The sequence below is a fragment of the Equus caballus genome, chromosome 5 (assembly GCF_041296265.1).
Source record: "Equus caballus isolate H_3958 breed thoroughbred chromosome 5, TB-T2T, whole genome shotgun sequence".
Classification (NCBI taxonomy): Eukaryota; Metazoa; Chordata; class Mammalia; order Perissodactyla; family Equidae; genus Equus; species Equus caballus.
The window spans coordinates 45,657,544-45,674,186 of NC_091688.1; the positions used below are offsets into that span (position 1 = coordinate 45,657,544).

The window sequence follows — 16,643 nt, forward strand, 5'->3', positions numbered from 1 at the left end:
GGACCTACCATTGACAAGAATGCTAGGGAGCCTGCCAGCTTGAAAGGTGGTCAGGAGCTTGGGGCTGTGAGCATCAAGATGTTTTTCTAAAGTCAGGGCTTGATTAGTGTTGGAAGAGAGGGTTGAGGAAGGAGAGGGAGAGGCTACAGGAAACTCGAGCTTGGCCGAAAGAGGAACCTGGGCACACGTTTGGTTTTCCCCGTCATCCTACCCAGCTTGCATCACAAATCAGTTTCGTTCTTAGTTCGGTTCTTCTGGGGGGTCAGCTGTCCCCAGTTCCCTGTGCTAGGCCCCCCGAGGCAAAAGACCAAACCAGTCCCATCTGCCCAGTGTTGTATCTGAATCAGTGTTGGGAAGGGTGTGGCAGGTGAAGGGAAGAGACATGTCAAATAAGAAAGCCAGGCAGCTCACTCTCAGTCAGAGACTCGAGGAGCAAGAAGCCCGTGTCTGGGGGGGAGATTTTAATTCCACAACTCGTCCTCAGGCCGAGGATAAATTTCTCTTCTGTGAGCGTGGACAGGTGGCACTGGCTTCCACGTCCCTAGAGCTAGAGCTGGGCAGCTGAAATTTCACCCTCCGCCTGAAAACCTGGAATGGGACATAAGAGACTCCCCCGCTCCCAACCCAGAAGCCTGTACACGTCCTTGGGAGCAGCAGGATATTCCCCACCACGTCTCAGAGAGGTGGCAGGTGTAAAATGGTCACTGTGCCTTTATTACCCTTTCTCTCTCTCTCCATCCACGTGAAAGCTTCTTAATACTGCTAGAGGGGTCACCTCCTCCTCACATCTGAGGCAATTTAGGTCTGAGAGAGATGGAGGGGGGTGAGGAAGGAAAGGAGGCTGGGAAAGGAGGGCTGTAGCAGGGTCGGGCGTCAGCAAGAGCAATGAGTTTGATTGTTTTGTTTTCTTTTTTTGACTGAGGTAAATAAAAAAGCTTTGTCCTGCAACACTGGGAGATAAGAGTCTGTCCACCCCCTACAAGTTCCAGACTCTTGTCCCTTTCCTTCACATCAGGCTCTTCCGGTACTGACTGTGCTGGGTGGTCTGTCTGAGGTGGGAGTCGGGGGTCTGCAGGTCCATCTGTCTGTACAGGTCCCTCAGCTCCCTGACTTCCTGCAGCACCCTCTTCGCCTGGCTCCAATTCGACGATGCCTCTCCCAGCAGCCGCTCCGTCTCCAGCAGCAGCTGCTCTGACTCGGAATCAGGAGGAGACCGAGGGGGCTCCTTGGCCTTTCGCTTCCCATCTCCCAGTCCCTGAACCTCTGCCAGCAGCTCCTGAGTCTTCTCTAGTTTCCTTGCTACCAGGTCCTGGATCCGGGACAGCTGCCCCGGGTGCGGTGGGATAGCGGTTGGGGGGTCCTCGGCCCGCAGGTGGAGGGTGCAGGCTGGGGCAGCGTCCCGCTGAGACAGGATCTCCTCCAGGGAGGCACAGCGGCCTTTCTCTGTGGGGGTCAACTTCTTGGGTGCCTGGGGGGTGTAGGTGGCCCCCTTCTCTGGCCTTTCCCACGGTTGGGGAAGGCCGCTTGCCCGGTCTGAGGAGGGCTGGATCCGGTCTGAGTCTGCTCTCCGCCGGCTGCCCGCCAGCTGGGCCACGGACTTGTCCAGGTCGACCCGGAAGCTCTCAGCACAAGAGGTTGGCTCCTCAGGGGAAGGGTCTTCCTCCTGGATCAGGTCCAAGGTTAGCATCCCATCTGAGGTAGAGGTCGAAGCCTGGAGAGGGAGAGCGAGGGAATGAAGGGGATAAACTGTCGTCAGTGGGCATTTCAGGAGCAACTGCCTGAAAGAGAGATGCGACCTGTGGTCATTTTCCTCAACACGCCTTCCCTGAACGAGGAGCCCTCCGCTCCCGACTGAACCCTTGGACTCTGTTGGCTATTCTTATTCCTTTCATAGTGATTTGAACTTACTTTTTCTTTTATTTTTCTGTGATTTAATTTCTCCTGTTTGCTTCCCATATTCTCCACTTTACTACGAGCTTTCTGAAGAGTGTCTTTTTCCTCTGTATTGTGGACTTGAAGCATCAAATTGGGTTTGACACACCCAGGATGCTCCACACAGCACAGTAACTGTCCTTTTCCATCTATATCCTGAGCCACACACCTCAACCCCCTCTGCTATTTGGAACTCAGAATCTCTCGCCTTAAAATACAACTTGTTCTGGTTCCAGAATACTGTAATTAAAAAACAGAGTGATAAGGGTATTCAGTCCCTCATACGTAATGATACACAGTTTCAACCATTCCTCACAGCCACCTTTCAGGGCAGGCAGGATTACTGCCCCCTTTACAGCTGGAGACAAGCAGCTTCAGGGAATTACACAGCGAGTAGATTGCAAAGCGAGGTTCCAACCCAGTTCTGTCCAGTTCCAAAGCCGATGTTCTTTCTACCGTACCTGACTGCCTGTTCTTTCTACGATAGAAAGTTGCCTCTCTCCCTAGAGACTTACACCTCGGACGTATGAAAAAAAACCCCACTTTGTATGTTACAGGGCTTCACTGTGATCCTTCCTCCTCTAACCGCCTGTGGTACTTAACATTGTCACTCATTAGGATAGCCGGCCACCATACAGTGCCTTGTCCAGTATTGAACTCTTCTATTCTTCATTTTCCTGTGGGTGCATCTCATTCTCCAAAGGATGATAAATTTATTGAGGGCAGGGACTGTTGAACGTATAGTAGGTGCTGAATACGTATCTTTGGTTTGGAGGAATCAGGCAGGAGAACGGGGCGGAGGCCTCCGCGAGCCTCTGACTTTTGTATCACAAGTGCCTCTGGTGGGCTGTCTGAGATACAGTCCCGAGATGGACTGACATGGAACCGACCCTTCAGCAACTTTTACTTTCTTACAGTCTTACATACCACGGCCATTAGGTGTCCTCGAGTTGGGGGGCGGCGGGAGTGTTGGATTTTTGCCCTGTCTCGAGTAGGGTGGGCGAGATAGCTGTCCTCCTCAACGGTGACCTGAAGAGATGCACTGTGAGTCAGGGTGCTCTTCAGAGAGACTCTGTCCCAACCCAGCGCCCCCTGAGGCCTGAACCTGCCTGGACTGGGAAACAAACCCACCCCATTAACTGCTTCGGAGCAAATCCAAGGGCAAGAGATTTACTGGATGTGAAGGGGCTCCTTAAACTGGCCCAGCACTGGCCCATGCGTCATAAAGCAGGGAAAGAGGAACTGGCAGAACAGACTTGGAGAGATGGTGGAAAGAGAAGAGGGTTTTCAGAGAGAGAGAAAGAAACAGAACTGAGTGGTGGAGCAAGTAAATGGGGCCTGCAGCATGACCTTCCCTCTTTAGTGAGTGACAGCTGCTCCCTCTGCCCCAGCATCCCTCCCCACACGAGGAGCCCCCGACCTCATCCAAGATGCGGTTCTTGGCTCGGGTGATGGCGGAGTTGAGGGCACTAATCCATGATTCCTTCTCTTCGGGACTCACTGCCAGGAAGATCAGGTTGGGAGCCTATGAGCGGAGATTCTTGTTTCAGTCAGGGTGTTAGAGTTGGTGCCTCACCATGACAGTGAAGAAATAAGAAGTTATACTCTCATTCTCTTAGACTCAGCTTCCGGAAGGAGAGAGATTCTGCTTCCAGAGTCACCCATAACTTAAGGAAACCGGCCTCTGTTGCTGCAAAACACCACAGCCTGGCGGTTGTTTTAGAAATGACCACGGAAGAGCTAAGAAGAATACTGGCTATTAATACAGGACTGGAGACGATTAGAGGAGGTTTGGTAAAGGAGAGGTACTAAAATAAAGATCTTTCTTTAAATCTCTGAAGAAAAAGAATGTGGCAGGAACGGCCTCAAACAAAAGAAATTATTTAGAACTTCAACCACCTATCAGGGTACAGGGAAAAGTGATTTTCTCCTCAGAGATGTGTGACTGTGTGTGTGTGTGTGTGTGTTAGAGAGAGAAAGAGAGAGAGAAGATCTTATGATCTTTGTGGCTGGACAGTTTAAAAGGCTGGTTTGCCTGGAGGGAAGGAAATTGCCACAATATTCTCAGGTTCAACAAGAAAAGCTGGCAGGAGAGCAATTCGAGGCTGTCAGTTAAGAGAGCTGAGAGAACATGGAGGGGGAAGGTGCCCTCCCTTGCCCCGGCACCCCTGCACTGGTCAACGTTCCAGTGGCCAAGGTGGCAGGAGAAACCTACCGTGTTACCAGGCTGTTTGGAGTGGGCAAGAGTAAACTTGCTATGATTTTTCTTGCTCCTGCTCTTGGATTTCCGCAGCTCTTCACACTTCTCATAGTCACTCAGGTCAAACACCTCTTGAATATTTTTCTCATCTTTTACCTAGGGGAGAGTTGGAGGTAAGGTGATAAGGATAAAATTACTTAGTCCCTTCCCCCAAATTGTGAGTTTAGACTAATCTTGGGAATCAGAAGCCTCAGGAGAGGGAAGGGATGACAGGACAGGAAAGGGTTTTTCCTATCCAAGGCCCACAAAGGCCGACAGTGGGGTACAGCACTGGGGCAGCCCCCAAGTCCTGACTCCTCAAATGGGTTTCCATTTAAACTCCTTCTCCCCACTCTCCTAGGCCAAGCTACCATTTCCAGAGCCCTAGCATGTCTCTCTTCACTATGACCCCCACTTTGTTCTTCAAAGGACACGGCGTACACTGCTAATAGGTTAATCTTATCATCCTGAAGTAAGCAAGACCCGGATGATTGCCCAGAGGGAGGAGATAAAGGCAGGGCCAATATCAGGGGATGTCTGGAGAGAATGAAGGGCTGTCTAAGGCCTCTCCCATCTTATGTTTACGTTGTCGCTTTCTTACTCCCTCCTGGATCCCTCCTCAAATATATATGATCATAAAGAGTCATCTATCTTGTTCATTCAGGAGCTTCAGCACCACAGGAACAGCAGCCCCTGTGTTCACTTTGTAGAGTTTGTTCAGACAAGCTGAAAAATACACCTGTAGTTCCTACCTCTCCTTCCTTCCTACCCAACCTAGCTCCTCCAGGCTTGCAAAGCCATTTAAAGCACCCACGCTTCCTGACACAAAGATGCACTTATCCTCTCCCTGGAGGACTAAATTTGAAGCTTGGAAAGAAGTATTCTGCTACCTCCTTCCACGATTCCAGTTCGAGAGCCTAAGTCCCCTTACTGCTGGAAAGTTCTTCTTTGGGTCTAAACTTAGCCCTTCCTGCTTGCGGTATCTGTCCTGCACGCTGGTTCTGCCCTTAGCAGCTTTACTCAGCATTTGGCTCTTGCTGAATGTCTACTCAGAGACCACAATTCTATCTACATCCTCCAAACCCAACCGGCCTTTTCTGAGCGCCACAGAGCAAATTCCATTAACATGTCTTCCAACGTCTGTTTGAAACTTCTCAGAGGTTTTTTTCTCTTCTCCCCTAAGGTGTTCCTGTAGCCCTGGTGCCCTGAAGCTGTGGCTCATGGATTGTTTCGGCTTGCAAGAGGAGAGGAGACTTAGTCACTGGCCCAGACGGAGTAGCCTGTGATTAGAAAACCCTTTCACCCTCCGCTGCTTCGGCCCGGGTCTGGGAGACCCTGGGAATGAGCCAGTCACGTTTCCTGGGATGATAGATGAAAACTACCAGCACTTGTCTTTCTGAAACTAAACAAACAGATAAAAGTAGCCTCACATCTTTCTTGGAAGACATCCACCCTTTCTAACTGGAATTGTTTCACAAAAGAGGCCCCACTTCCCAAGCTCTGAAATAGGAATCGTGTGCGTGGAGATGACTTCCTCTATCCTCCTGGTTCTCATCAGCCTTGAAGTGGGGAAGTGGTTCTCTTCTCCATTCCCCAGTCCATCTCTGGTCTGGCATCTGCCTATTCTTCTGACTTGCTTCTGGACCCAGGGTGCTGACAGAGACGATGAGAGGCCTTGAAGGATTGTGGGCAGAAGTGGACAAGATGCTGGCCAGGGCCATCTAAGAACAATTCCCAGAAGCACAGGGCAGGGATGTAGGATGATGCATGGCTCCTCCTCTCCCCCTCCTGCCTCAGAGTCGAGACTATCAGCAGAGGCCAGAAATTCTGGAGAGGAAGGGGCTGGGTGTGTGTGTATGTAGCCAGGAGAAGAGTTACTTGTTCTGTTTTCCTCAGGGGAAGGAAAGGGAAGGGAAGGGAAGGGAAGGGAGGTATGCTGGTTTGAACACCGATAAGGAGCTGATAAGGAGCTCTGGGGAGCAGGAGGCACTGACAGAGGTTAGCTCTTGGGAGGGCAGGGGTAGGGGATGGGGTGAGGCAAGCAGGAGGACAAGTATATTCCAGTGCCCAGGGAAGACGGACAACTCCAAGACCCGTGTCCTCCACTGGGCTGTGTCCCCCATCTGATTCCCACAGTCTCATTTGTAATTACCCATCTTCCAAAGTCAACCATTCCTTTCCCCTGGCTCTTTGTCCTTTTCCCATGCTTGCCAAAAAAAGATGCCCTGAACCCAATTTCCTCTACCATGAGGTCTCCCTAAAGTCTAATTTCTGTTCCCATACACCAGCCCCATGATCATAAGGTGCCCTTTGACTGAGAACGAGCAAAATGACTAATAACAACAAATACGGAAGGATTGTTCTGGTGGAGGCAGTTGTGGGAGACCCTGCCTTTATAAAGAGGAAGTAACAAAAAAACACTGGTGCAAATTCTGGCGGAGAGGGTTAGGAATTTTCTCGCATTAACACGTAAATTATAAACATTATGCCATGCATTTTTTAAAAAAATTTTTGAATCTATTGGCTCAGGAGCTTTTGGGAAGTGGACAGAACACAGCCTAGAGTCCTCTGTCAGTTCCACCTTTAACCCAGGCCACTGTAGCATGGAAAATGGCTCCAAAGAAGAGTAATATCAATAGGCTTGTTCCCTCTTTTCCTATGCCCTCCTCAGCAGGAGGCCACTGGCCCCATGCCTAGTCAGATGCTCCTGACTCACAGGACACCAGACATCCTAGGCTGAGGTCATTCCATCCTTTCCCCTGTCTCTGTACCCCTTCCTCTACAAACAAGGATCAGCTATGGTTTTTCACCCCCAGACTCTGTTCTTTGGACAAATACAAACAAGAAAAAAATGTCTCGTTCCTTCTACCCTTTCCCTGTTCCCACGTTTCCCCTCTGACGTGTGGGAACTTCTCTCGGATTGCTCACTAGTTTCCTGCCATTATGAAGTTCAGGGAATACAGGAGATACCCTTTGACACTTGCTTTTTTTTTTTCCCCTTTAACTGGAAAGTGAGCAAATTGTGGAATAACATTCTGTAGGATTTGGGATTGGGTAGAGGTGGCCCTTAAACATAACTCCTCCTGCCAAAGCCTTCTCTCACCTCACTCCATCACCAAGTTCCCAGTTTAGCCCCAACGGCAGGTGTCAACACCCTAACAAGGGATCTCTTTGGCTCTGGCGAGGCCTAGCTCTTCCCTAGTGCCTTGGTAGACGTTCTGTTCAGATGAATACTTTCTCAAGGACTGCATGCGTGTCTGTTTCAATACCATAAAAGGATTTATTTACCTAAATATAGTCTGCTGCAGAAAGCAGAAGAGGTTAGAAATCAGGGAGGACTTCCCAGTTGGCCCTGGGGGGAGGGAATGCAGAATCGGGGGAGGAAGGGCATGCCACCAAGGGAACACAGGACAGTCTCCTAGGCTATGCTGATACAGTGGCAGAGGTAGGGCGGGAAAGTCTTCTAACTCCCAGAGGGGCAATTTCAGTTTCTCAGTATTTTCTCAACTACATGTTATGGATCTCAAGAATTAGAGATAAAAGGGAGAACGAGTCTGGATTCAATGATCTGGGCTAAGGTTCTGACCCAATGTGGACGGAGGTTTTCACTTTAACTACAGAGCCAAAGACACACAGACAGACAGGGGTTCATAACTCCACTTTTCTCCCTTCTGATACAAATGGGGGGGTGGGGGCAGGAAGAGGGTGGAGAATGAGTTCCTTGCTTCTTTTTTTAGTGGAGTGGGGGTGGGGAACAGAGAGCATCCTGATTAGGGACACTGGCTTCAACAGAAATAACTGTGTGCCACTCAAACACTTTACCTGAGGTCATAGGAGACTGTCCCTGGGTTGTGTGTGTGTTTTCTGTGATTCAGGGCAGCCGAGCTGCTGATACGACCATGCCCATGCTAGAGACAGGAAAGGGGAGGCCAGGCGGTCTGAGTGGGGGGACAGGAAGGGGTGGAGAATAAGCTGAACAGAGGGTTTCAGCAGCAATACCAAAGAAAATAAAATCCCACGTTCAGATAGAGACCAGGATAGGGTTGGGGGCAGCAGGGCACATTTCGAACTTTTGGGATGTCTCGGGAGAGGGTTATCATCGTTGTCAGAAAGGTAACTGCAAACAAAAACCATTAAATAAGATGCACAACTTCTAATTCTAACTCAGGTCTTCTCCCTAAAGGGTGACCTCTCTGTAGATGTGATGGGGGTAGAGACCAACCTGAACTTGCTCTTGGAACAAAACAGGGAGTGAGATAAGGGGCACATGAAAGGTAGACAAGCGCCCTGAGGACAGACGAAGCGGGGAATATGAGAAAACAAGGGTAGTTGGAGGCAAAGGGCACCTACCTCCTTCTCAGAGACGTAGAGCTGGTCCCCTTTCAGCACCACATAGCGGTTTTTCCAAATCTCCCTGAAAATCCCTTTCCCGCAGAATTTCCGGACCCAGCCGACCTTCTCAGGCGGTGCAGACTGATGATTTCCATCCTGAGGCCCCTGTCCCCGGGGCGAGAGAAGAACCGTGCAGTGAAGGGTTCACAGCTCTGTCCTCCTCTCCTGCCGTCCCCCCCACCTCCTGGGGCCCCGCTCGCCTCTGTCCTGCGCCGCCCGCCGCGGGCTGGGGTCGGGGGCCCGGCGGCGGTCCCCCACTCCGAAAGGTGTTCACTCCGCCGAACTCTCTCGCCGCCGCTCCCCTCCCCCTTCTCTCGAATAAACAACTGAGCGGCGAGGGGAAGGGGTTCGGGCCCGGGCGGCGCGGAGGTGGCCTCCGCTTCCCCCCGGCGCCCACCCCTCCCCCAGCCTGGCTCGCCGCGCCGGATTAGCGGCATTTTATTTTATTTCTCATTGTCTGCTCGCCCCTGCAGAGCGCGACGCCGGCGGGGAGGGGAGGCTGGGGTCGCGCAGAAACTAAGCCAACTTACAGCCGCCAGCGCGAGTCAGCGAACAAAAGCCCCCGCCCGCGCCGCCCCTGGGCCGGGCGCGCCGAGGGCGAGGCGGGGGCGCGGCGGGCGGCGGCGCGGGGGGTCTCGCAGGACGCCCCGCCGCCCGCAGCCCCGACGGGCCGGGGCCGCGCGGCACAAAGTCGGCGGCGGGCGCGGGGCGGCGGCGCACTCACCCTCTTGGCGGAATTGTTCTTCTTCATCATGCCGGGTGGGCGCGGGCGCGGGCGCGGGCGAGGCGCCGAGGGGCGGCCCCGCGGCGGGGGCTCCTTCAGAGGGGCGGGCGACGGAGATGCCCCCGGCGCCGCCGCCGCCGCTCCTCCCTCCCTCGCCGCACTCTCCCCTTCTTTGTAGCTCCGGTTACACTAAAGGCCGGCCTCCCTCGCACTCGCACACACACGCACGCCCGCTCCCCGCCCCTCGGCGCCCTCCATCCCGGCGCCCACGCGGCCGGGCCCCGAGCGCGCCCCCGCCGCCCGGCCCGGCCGCTCCCCCGGCCCGGCGCGCTGTGGGCGGCCCAGCCCGCGCCCCGCGGCTCCATCCACCGGCCCGCTGACGTTGCGAGTTCAGAATAAAGGGCGAATCGCGGCGCCGGAGATGGTGCGCTCCCCCCGCCTTTGTTTCTGACTCACTGAGGGTAAAGCAGACAGACCGAAACCCAGCCGGGATCGGCTCCTCGAGGGGCAGAGAGACCCAGACTCGGTCAGACCGCCGATCCAGAGGTGGAGCCAGAAGAGACAGCCCCGGCGGACCTGCCGAGAGAGCCGGCAGAGGCAGCTGGAGCGGATGGGTAATAGAGAGACAGAGATTTATGAAGACCAGAGATAACCTCAATCGAGATCATCTCTCGCGGATCATCTCCCTCCCAAACCCAAAATAAAAACAGCGTGAGCTGGGAGGGCGCGTTCCTAAGAACCGGCATCCGGAATTCCCACTCCCTGGGTGGGAGAACAGAGTGGCCTGAGCAGGTCAAATATTGTGGAAAAGTTTTATGCTTCTGAGGGTATCGATGTGTACGGGGGACGCGGTGGGAGAGAAGTTAATATTAATACACATTTCCTGCAGTTTACAAAGCCTCAGGCCTTATTTGAACCTCAGGAGAATAAGCCTAAGTATGAGGTTGTCCTTATGATCTCCACTGCCGAGAGAAAGAAAAGTGAGACTCAGAATGGCTGAGGGATTTGCAGACACACTGAGTTCTGGGAGGAATAGAATTCTGTCTCCAGAGCCGTGATCCGTTATACCAAGTGGCTTTAAATATACAGGTGAGGCTTAAACTTCTACCACCTGGGTGTCTGCCTGCTGCACTGACATGGGAAAATCCCATCCTGTCCACAGCGCTCACGTCCAGGGGAGGGAAGGAGCAGGACCTGAGTGGGGAACCTCCGCTGATCCCTCTTGGGCCAGATCTCCCTCAGAGCCTACAGACTAACATTTTAGTAACTTCATTTTCAAGACATATTTAGTGGGAAGAGGGGAGTCCGGAAACCTAGGTTTGGGTACTGGCTTCATCACTAACGGTGTGGCCTTTGGTCAAGTCACTGAATTCCTCTAGGCCTCAGTTCCTCCGCACATGAAATGGTGGGGGATGAACTGCCAATTCCATCAACAAGGAAAGTTAGGGAAATGGATGACCTGTGGAGGCCCTTTGAAAAATACAAGTATTGCCCTCCAGGGCTGATTCTTAAATAATAATAAGCTAACAAACACATTGCCTGGCATATGTAGGCATGCAATAACCACAAAATGAATAAAAATCACTGGCACAGAAGAGCAGGAAAAAGTAAGAACTCTTTTTCCGGAGATGTTTTAAGATAAAAGGAACGTTGGCCAAATTTGTGGTTTGAGGAGTGGAGTGGTCTTGGCTTTTTCTGGTATCTGACAAATGAAGGAGGAGGATTCTCTCTTTTCCCAGCCCCTCCCTTCTTCCTAATCCAATAATATTCCTCTTAACCTCTTTTCATTTACCATACTAATTAATTCCTCTATTTTAGACTGATACAGAAATTTATCCTTTCCAAATGCTCTTATGTATCATTTCTTTAAATCTTTAGTGCCACCTGGTGAGATATATAGAATAAATATTATTATTCCCACTTGGAAAATGAGGAAATGGCATGGCAAATCAATCGACTTGCCCAAGTTTACACAGCAAGTTACTGGCTAAATGGATTAGAATCCAGGTTTTCTGACACCAGTCTATTGTTTAGGCTTCACACACACACACACACACACATACTTACTCTCCTCTTTCCTTCCCACCATCTCTATTTCCCAACTTCTCTGTTTAAAAAGTGATTTAAAAAGAATGAGAAAATCCGGGGTATCTTCATAAGTGAGGAAGCAAAATGATGAGGAAACTAGCCTGCGTGATCTTTTGAGGGCTTGCTGGCCAGGCAGGTAGGAGTGTTTTGGACTTACACTTTAAATAGATTCTGTTTTATGGGAAAAAAGTAATTCATGACTTGTTCCATCTTCCTCCTAGGTCAGCAAATATCTGAGGGCTTCCTAGAAGCAAGGGCCTGGGGTCCCTGTGTGCTGCGTCAGGCAGGACAGGAGCTTTGTGGAACATCAGGCAGAAGGACTGTTGAAAAACCAAAGCCCTCCAAAGTAATTTTCAGATTCCAGAACAGATGCATGTGGGCTGGAGAACCTTCCCTTCTTATTTGCTCCTTAAGATGTTACATAAATCTTGGGTTTTCTCTCTCTCTCTCATTAACCTGCACTGCCGCACTGCCTCATCTTATCATCCTATAATATGGACAAAAGCCTGAGGGCTTCCCAGGAGGGTGTGTAAGGTAAAGAAAAAACAGCTGAGAGGAATGGGGAGAAAGGAGATGGACAGCATGACATTCAGCTTTTCCCTTACTTTGTCTCCGTTGGTCCTTTTACTCAACCCTCTTTCCAGATGCCATACTCTTCCCCTGGTCTGTTCTTCGAGCTGACTTCTCTCTTGCCAGGTGACCTTCATGGCACCTGAATTGGGATCTATGAATTGGGACTGTTTCCAAAGACCAATTTTTTTTTTTTTTTTTGAGGAAGACTAGCCCTGAGCTAACATCCGTGCCCATCTTCCTTTACTTTTTTTATATGTGGCTTGCCAAGCGGTGCCATGTCTACACCCGGGATCCAAACAGGCAAACCCTGGGCCACCAAAGGGAACGTGTGAACTTAACCGCTGTGCCACCGGGCCCGGCCCCGGCCCCAAAGACCAATTTTTAAGTGAGAAATGTCAGAGTAAAACCTTATGGTTTCCTTTACACATTTTCATAGTACTGGCTCCTCTGTGAGCTTGACACTACCACCCAAGCCAATTTCTCTCTTTGGTGGAGATTAAATACTGGGAGACTCATGATGGGGTTACCTCCCTAACTGCGGTCACCATGGATAAGACAACTGCCAGTAGCTTTATTCTTCAATCGATTATTTTATAAGTAACTCCACTTCAGGGAGGAAGAAGGGAGCTGTAAGAGATAAGGACTTGTGAATTACTGCCTGCAAGTTTACTTGGCAGAAACTGTTATCTAAACAGTTGTTTAGTTAAAAACAAGTACTCTGGCTTTTGTAGAGTAAATGGGACAGAGAGGTGTTGACTAGGGCACTTTAATCTACTGAAGAGAGGTCATTAAAAACATATAAGACCTTAATTAAAATGTTTTTAAAGGGAAAAAATAAAGTACCAGTAATAATGTAATCAGCTCTGTAAATGTTAAATAAAAATATGAACCTTTGATCCTTAATCAAGAAATGCTAACTTTTGGCACCAAACATCCTGATGGTAAGGCTCATTTCTTAGACTTCTTGATATTGTTAGTTGAGTAGGTACAGTAGCAGCAGGCAAATAATGAGGAGAGCGACATAAGAAAAGTCTCTGTTCTTTTTTTTTTTTTTTTTTTTTTGAGGAAGATTGGCCCTGAGCTAACTGCTGCCAATCCTCCTCTTTTTGCTGAGGAAGACTGGCCCTGAGCTAACATCCATGCCCATCTTCCTCTACTTTCTATGTGGGACGCCTACCACAGCATGCTTGCCAAGCGGTGCCATGTCCGCACCCGGGATCCAGGCCGGTGAACCCCGGGCTGCGGAAGCAGAACATGCACCCTTAACCGCTGCGCCACCGGCCGGCCCCTGAAAAGTCTCTTTTCTTATTCTTCTTATTCTTCAGACTTATCTTGCCAAGAGAAAGGGAAGCACAGATAATTCTGCTTGGAGGAGGAAAGTTTCTATTTATTTGAAAAGACTATGTAACTTGTAAAAAGCTGCATTTAAAATATTGTCTTCCTAAGTGAAGTCCGTCTCACTTTTTCAGTAGTATAAAAAATTAAGAATTAAAATGTACCCAAAGGGACCCTCAAAAACAAGGAAGAAAGAAAAGAAAAGAACAGAACTTAGCTCTTAGCTCTACCATGGACTTTCGCACTGAGGGCTTCACGTGAGGGCGTGTAAGGTAAAGAAACAATGGTTGAGAGCTGAGAGGAACGGGGAAAAGGGAGATGGAGAGAATGACCTTTAGCTTTTCTCTCAATTTCTTGAACTGCTGATTAATGCAGTGGGAGGGTTGACAGGAATCCAATTGTTTTGCCTAGTGATTTTGTTTTCCCAACTTAGAGACAGGGATCAATCTTATTATTAGTCAAATTTCATTGAGTGTTTACAATGTCCTAAGTACTTATATATATTATCTCATTTTATCCTTACAATCCTATTAGGAAGATGCTTTATTACTCTTGTTTTATAGATGAGGAAACTGAGCCACAAAGACACTAAATAACATTCCCAAAGCCACACAACTGTGACATAGATTTCAGCCTAGGCTATCTGATGCTAGAGAATGTTTATCAATATAAAAGAAAGGTTTAAAAAAAAAATAAAGACTTACCAAGAACCAGGGAGGAATTGTGCTGTGGTGGTTTTGCTATGATTTGAGGATGCCATAATTTTCTGGAATCAATGACATCATCACTTTCCACTGCTTTCAAGAGAAGTGAAATTGACACTAAAATTTATTATTTGCCTTGAATTTATTATTTTCCTTGACATACTTTAAATGCCTTTCAGGTGGAGGCAATGCCTTCGCTGTGTTTGGTGTAAAGCCAGCTCATGCTTCGTCTCATGAATTCTCATAAATAGTTATTAACCCCAAAGAAACAAAAACAAATCACTTGTATCTTCATAAAATGGATTTTTATTGTAGTCATACATGGTTTCTCAGTGCCACAGAGAATTGCAATGTAGGGACACACAATTTCTGGATGGCTCTCTGCAGAAACATGCCGAGTTTTCAGAAATGAGTTGTGCAGGAACGTGGTTAATGAAAAGTAAAAGGGGTCAAGAGAAGAGAGAGTGTACAGCATGTGCATCAAACGATTACTTTTTAAAACTCCTCTAAGCTCTGATAACCCTTTTCTCAAGTAAGATCCCAACAAAATTCATCAGAAGCTGAAGTGATTGTGCTATACACAAGGAATACATGTAGTTATTTGATAAGGAAACCAAGAGAAAAGTGGGTTGGGATGGGCTCAGACTTATTTTCAACTCATCACTGGGAAACTTGGTATCTGTGCCAACAGTTCAGGAATCAGCAGGCTACCTGGAGATGGGTTTTAACAACAAGCACAAAACCCAAGGCTCTTCTCCAGCACTTCTGGTCAGCGGGGAAAGCCTGCAGTGAGGCAAGAGGGGAAGCTGCGCCATTCTCCTCACCATTTCATCTTCTGCTTGTTGACCTTGACATAACTTGAGAGCTCTCCTTATTTCGGCTGTGCAGTCCAGAAGCTAGAACTTCCTCTAGGAAACTGACCAGTAGATTTGAGGTTAATCAAAGGAAAAAACAAAAGCATCTTCAAAAATAGAATATCTTGTTCATGACATCTAAGTAGATAAAAAGATATCATGGACAGTATACAAGAAGTACTGGTCTGATATTTGGGTGCAGAATAGGAGCATCAGTGAGCACTAAAACATCCTGACTAGAAGGAGAGCCCCTCTGTGCTCTTGCCCAGGGTTCTCTCTGTCTTTTTTAGCATTAAGCTCTGAAGATCTGTTAAGACTAACATTTCAGGTTTGAAATTTCTAGTTAGGAACCCAGAATTTTTAAGGGCAAGACTACTGTACTAACTCAGAACCATGTCAGCACCTCTTAATACACTCTTGAAACTGCCTCAGAACTTGTATTGGCCTCTTGTCTCTTCCTTATCCAATCTATTCTCCAAAGTGGCAGTGGAGTGAATTTTCTAAAATGCAGATTATATCCTATTGCGTACTTTCCCCTCTTCTGTTTTAAAACCTTTCTTTTGCTCACAGAATAATGTACAGATTAAAATTCAAGGCCCTCTGTGATGCGGCCTAACAATAAGCAATATGTGTATTTATTTTGTTCTGAAACTGTTTTAAGCCATCTATGTATGTGTATACATATGTATGAAATAGATACTATTATCCTCATTTAAAAAATGAAGAAACCAAGCTATAGAGGGGTTAAGTGACTTGCCAAGGCCACAACAGCTAGCAAGTGGCTTAGCTGGGATTCAAACCCAGGCTCTAGAATGCAGGCCCTTCGGCAGCACACGATACCGCCTCTCACTTGTCTGGTTCCGTCTCCCACCACGCAGCCAATGTGCCCTCCACTCCCCTCACTGTTCCCTAAACATGTCATGAGCTTTCATACCTTTATGCTTTTGCTCTTATGATGTCCTATGTCTGAAATGATGGACTACTCTTCTTTGTCTGATAAAATCCTCTTTATCCTTTCAGGTTGAGGATTAAAAGTTGCCTTTTCTGTGAAGCCTTCCCAAACTCCTCCATGCTGAACTAATCACTCCCACCACTATGATCACTCGGTCCTGGTGCTATTTTAGCACTGTATTAGTATTAACTAGGCACTCTATATATTATTGTTGCCACAATAGACTGTGAGCTCCTTAGGGTTGGGACTAAGACTTATTCAGCTTGCATCTCCACCACTTAGCACAGAAGCTGACACCTAGTAGGCAGCCAATAAAGGTATACTGAATAAATGAATTACTTAAAATAGTGACCGGTGGCGAGAGAGCCTTCTCTAAAAAACAGGAGTTTTGGGGGCAGTATTTGTAAGCATGCGGGACTCATTCTCAGGAGACAGATCTATATAGCACACAGAAGGTTGGAGGAATGACCTGGTACCCTATTATTACCATTGTTTTGCAATTTTAGACCCGGAAGATTCTGGGCTTAGAGGATTTAAAGTTCAAACTCCTTTGCAAAAGAAAAAAATGGTGAAGTAGAGGGAAAGGAGTAGAAGCTAAAGTCATTTATTCCTCTGCCGAAATACAGGCACCTCTGTCTGGCTTGGCTTTTTGACCAGTTGGACTGAAGACACTTGGAGGTCACAAAACAAATGTCAGGAAAAGGGGCAGCATTGCTTTTTTGAAAGATAACACAAGAAGTCTTTGATTGGTGACGTTTAGTAAGAATAAAACAAAAGTGCCGGGAAAGCCTACAGGAATTTCTCAGGTGATCTGTGCTTCACTTCAGACTCTGCTACATGTGCAAAGGAA

General features: G+C 48.6%; 2 protein-coding genes and 1 long non-coding RNA gene across 5 annotated transcripts in view; 1 reads left to right on the top strand and 2 right to left on the bottom strand.

Annotated features, from left to right (window-relative positions):
- Nucleotides 1-9,002, top strand: part of LOC138924300 (uncharacterized) — a 45,485-nt gene extending 36,483 nt beyond the window's left edge. The window contains exon 2 of the long non-coding RNA XR_011439253.1: nt 5,355-9,002. This is a non-coding gene — a long non-coding RNA (uncharacterized lncRNA). The remainder of the gene's footprint in view (nt 1-5,354) is intronic.
- On the bottom strand, nt 694-9,555 carry PLEKHO1 (pleckstrin homology domain containing O1). 2 transcript variants are annotated; one of them, XM_023641270.2, is made up of 6 exons: nt 9,288-9,555; nt 8,522-8,668; nt 4,148-4,288; nt 3,353-3,457; nt 2,860-2,961; nt 694-1,711 (listed from the first exon to the last, which is right to left on the bottom strand). In XM_023641270.2, the coding sequence occupies exons 1-6, from the start codon at nt 9,315-9,317 to the stop codon at nt 1,007-1,009; spliced, it is 1,230 nt and encodes a 409-aa protein (XP_023497038.1). In that variant the 5' UTR covers nt 9,318-9,555; the 3' UTR covers nt 694-1,006. The 2 variants fall into 2 exon arrangements, with proteins under 2 accessions (XP_023497038.1, XP_070124448.1); XM_070268347.1 differs by lacking the exon at nt 3,353-3,457 and having other exon boundaries at nt 9,288-9,472.
- Nucleotides 9,556-14,270: 4,715 nt separating this feature from the next.
- VPS45 (vacuolar protein sorting 45 homolog) overlaps nt 14,271-16,643 on the bottom strand; it is a 60,830-nt gene continuing 58,457 nt past the window's right edge. For both annotated transcript variants that reach the window (XM_001488893.6, XM_023641271.2), the window contains one exon: nt 14,271-14,903. In XM_001488893.6, coding sequence (XP_001488943.1) covers nt 14,816-14,903 — 88 coding nt within the window. In that variant the 3' untranslated portion in view covers nt 14,271-14,815. The remainder of the gene's footprint in view (nt 14,904-16,643) is intronic.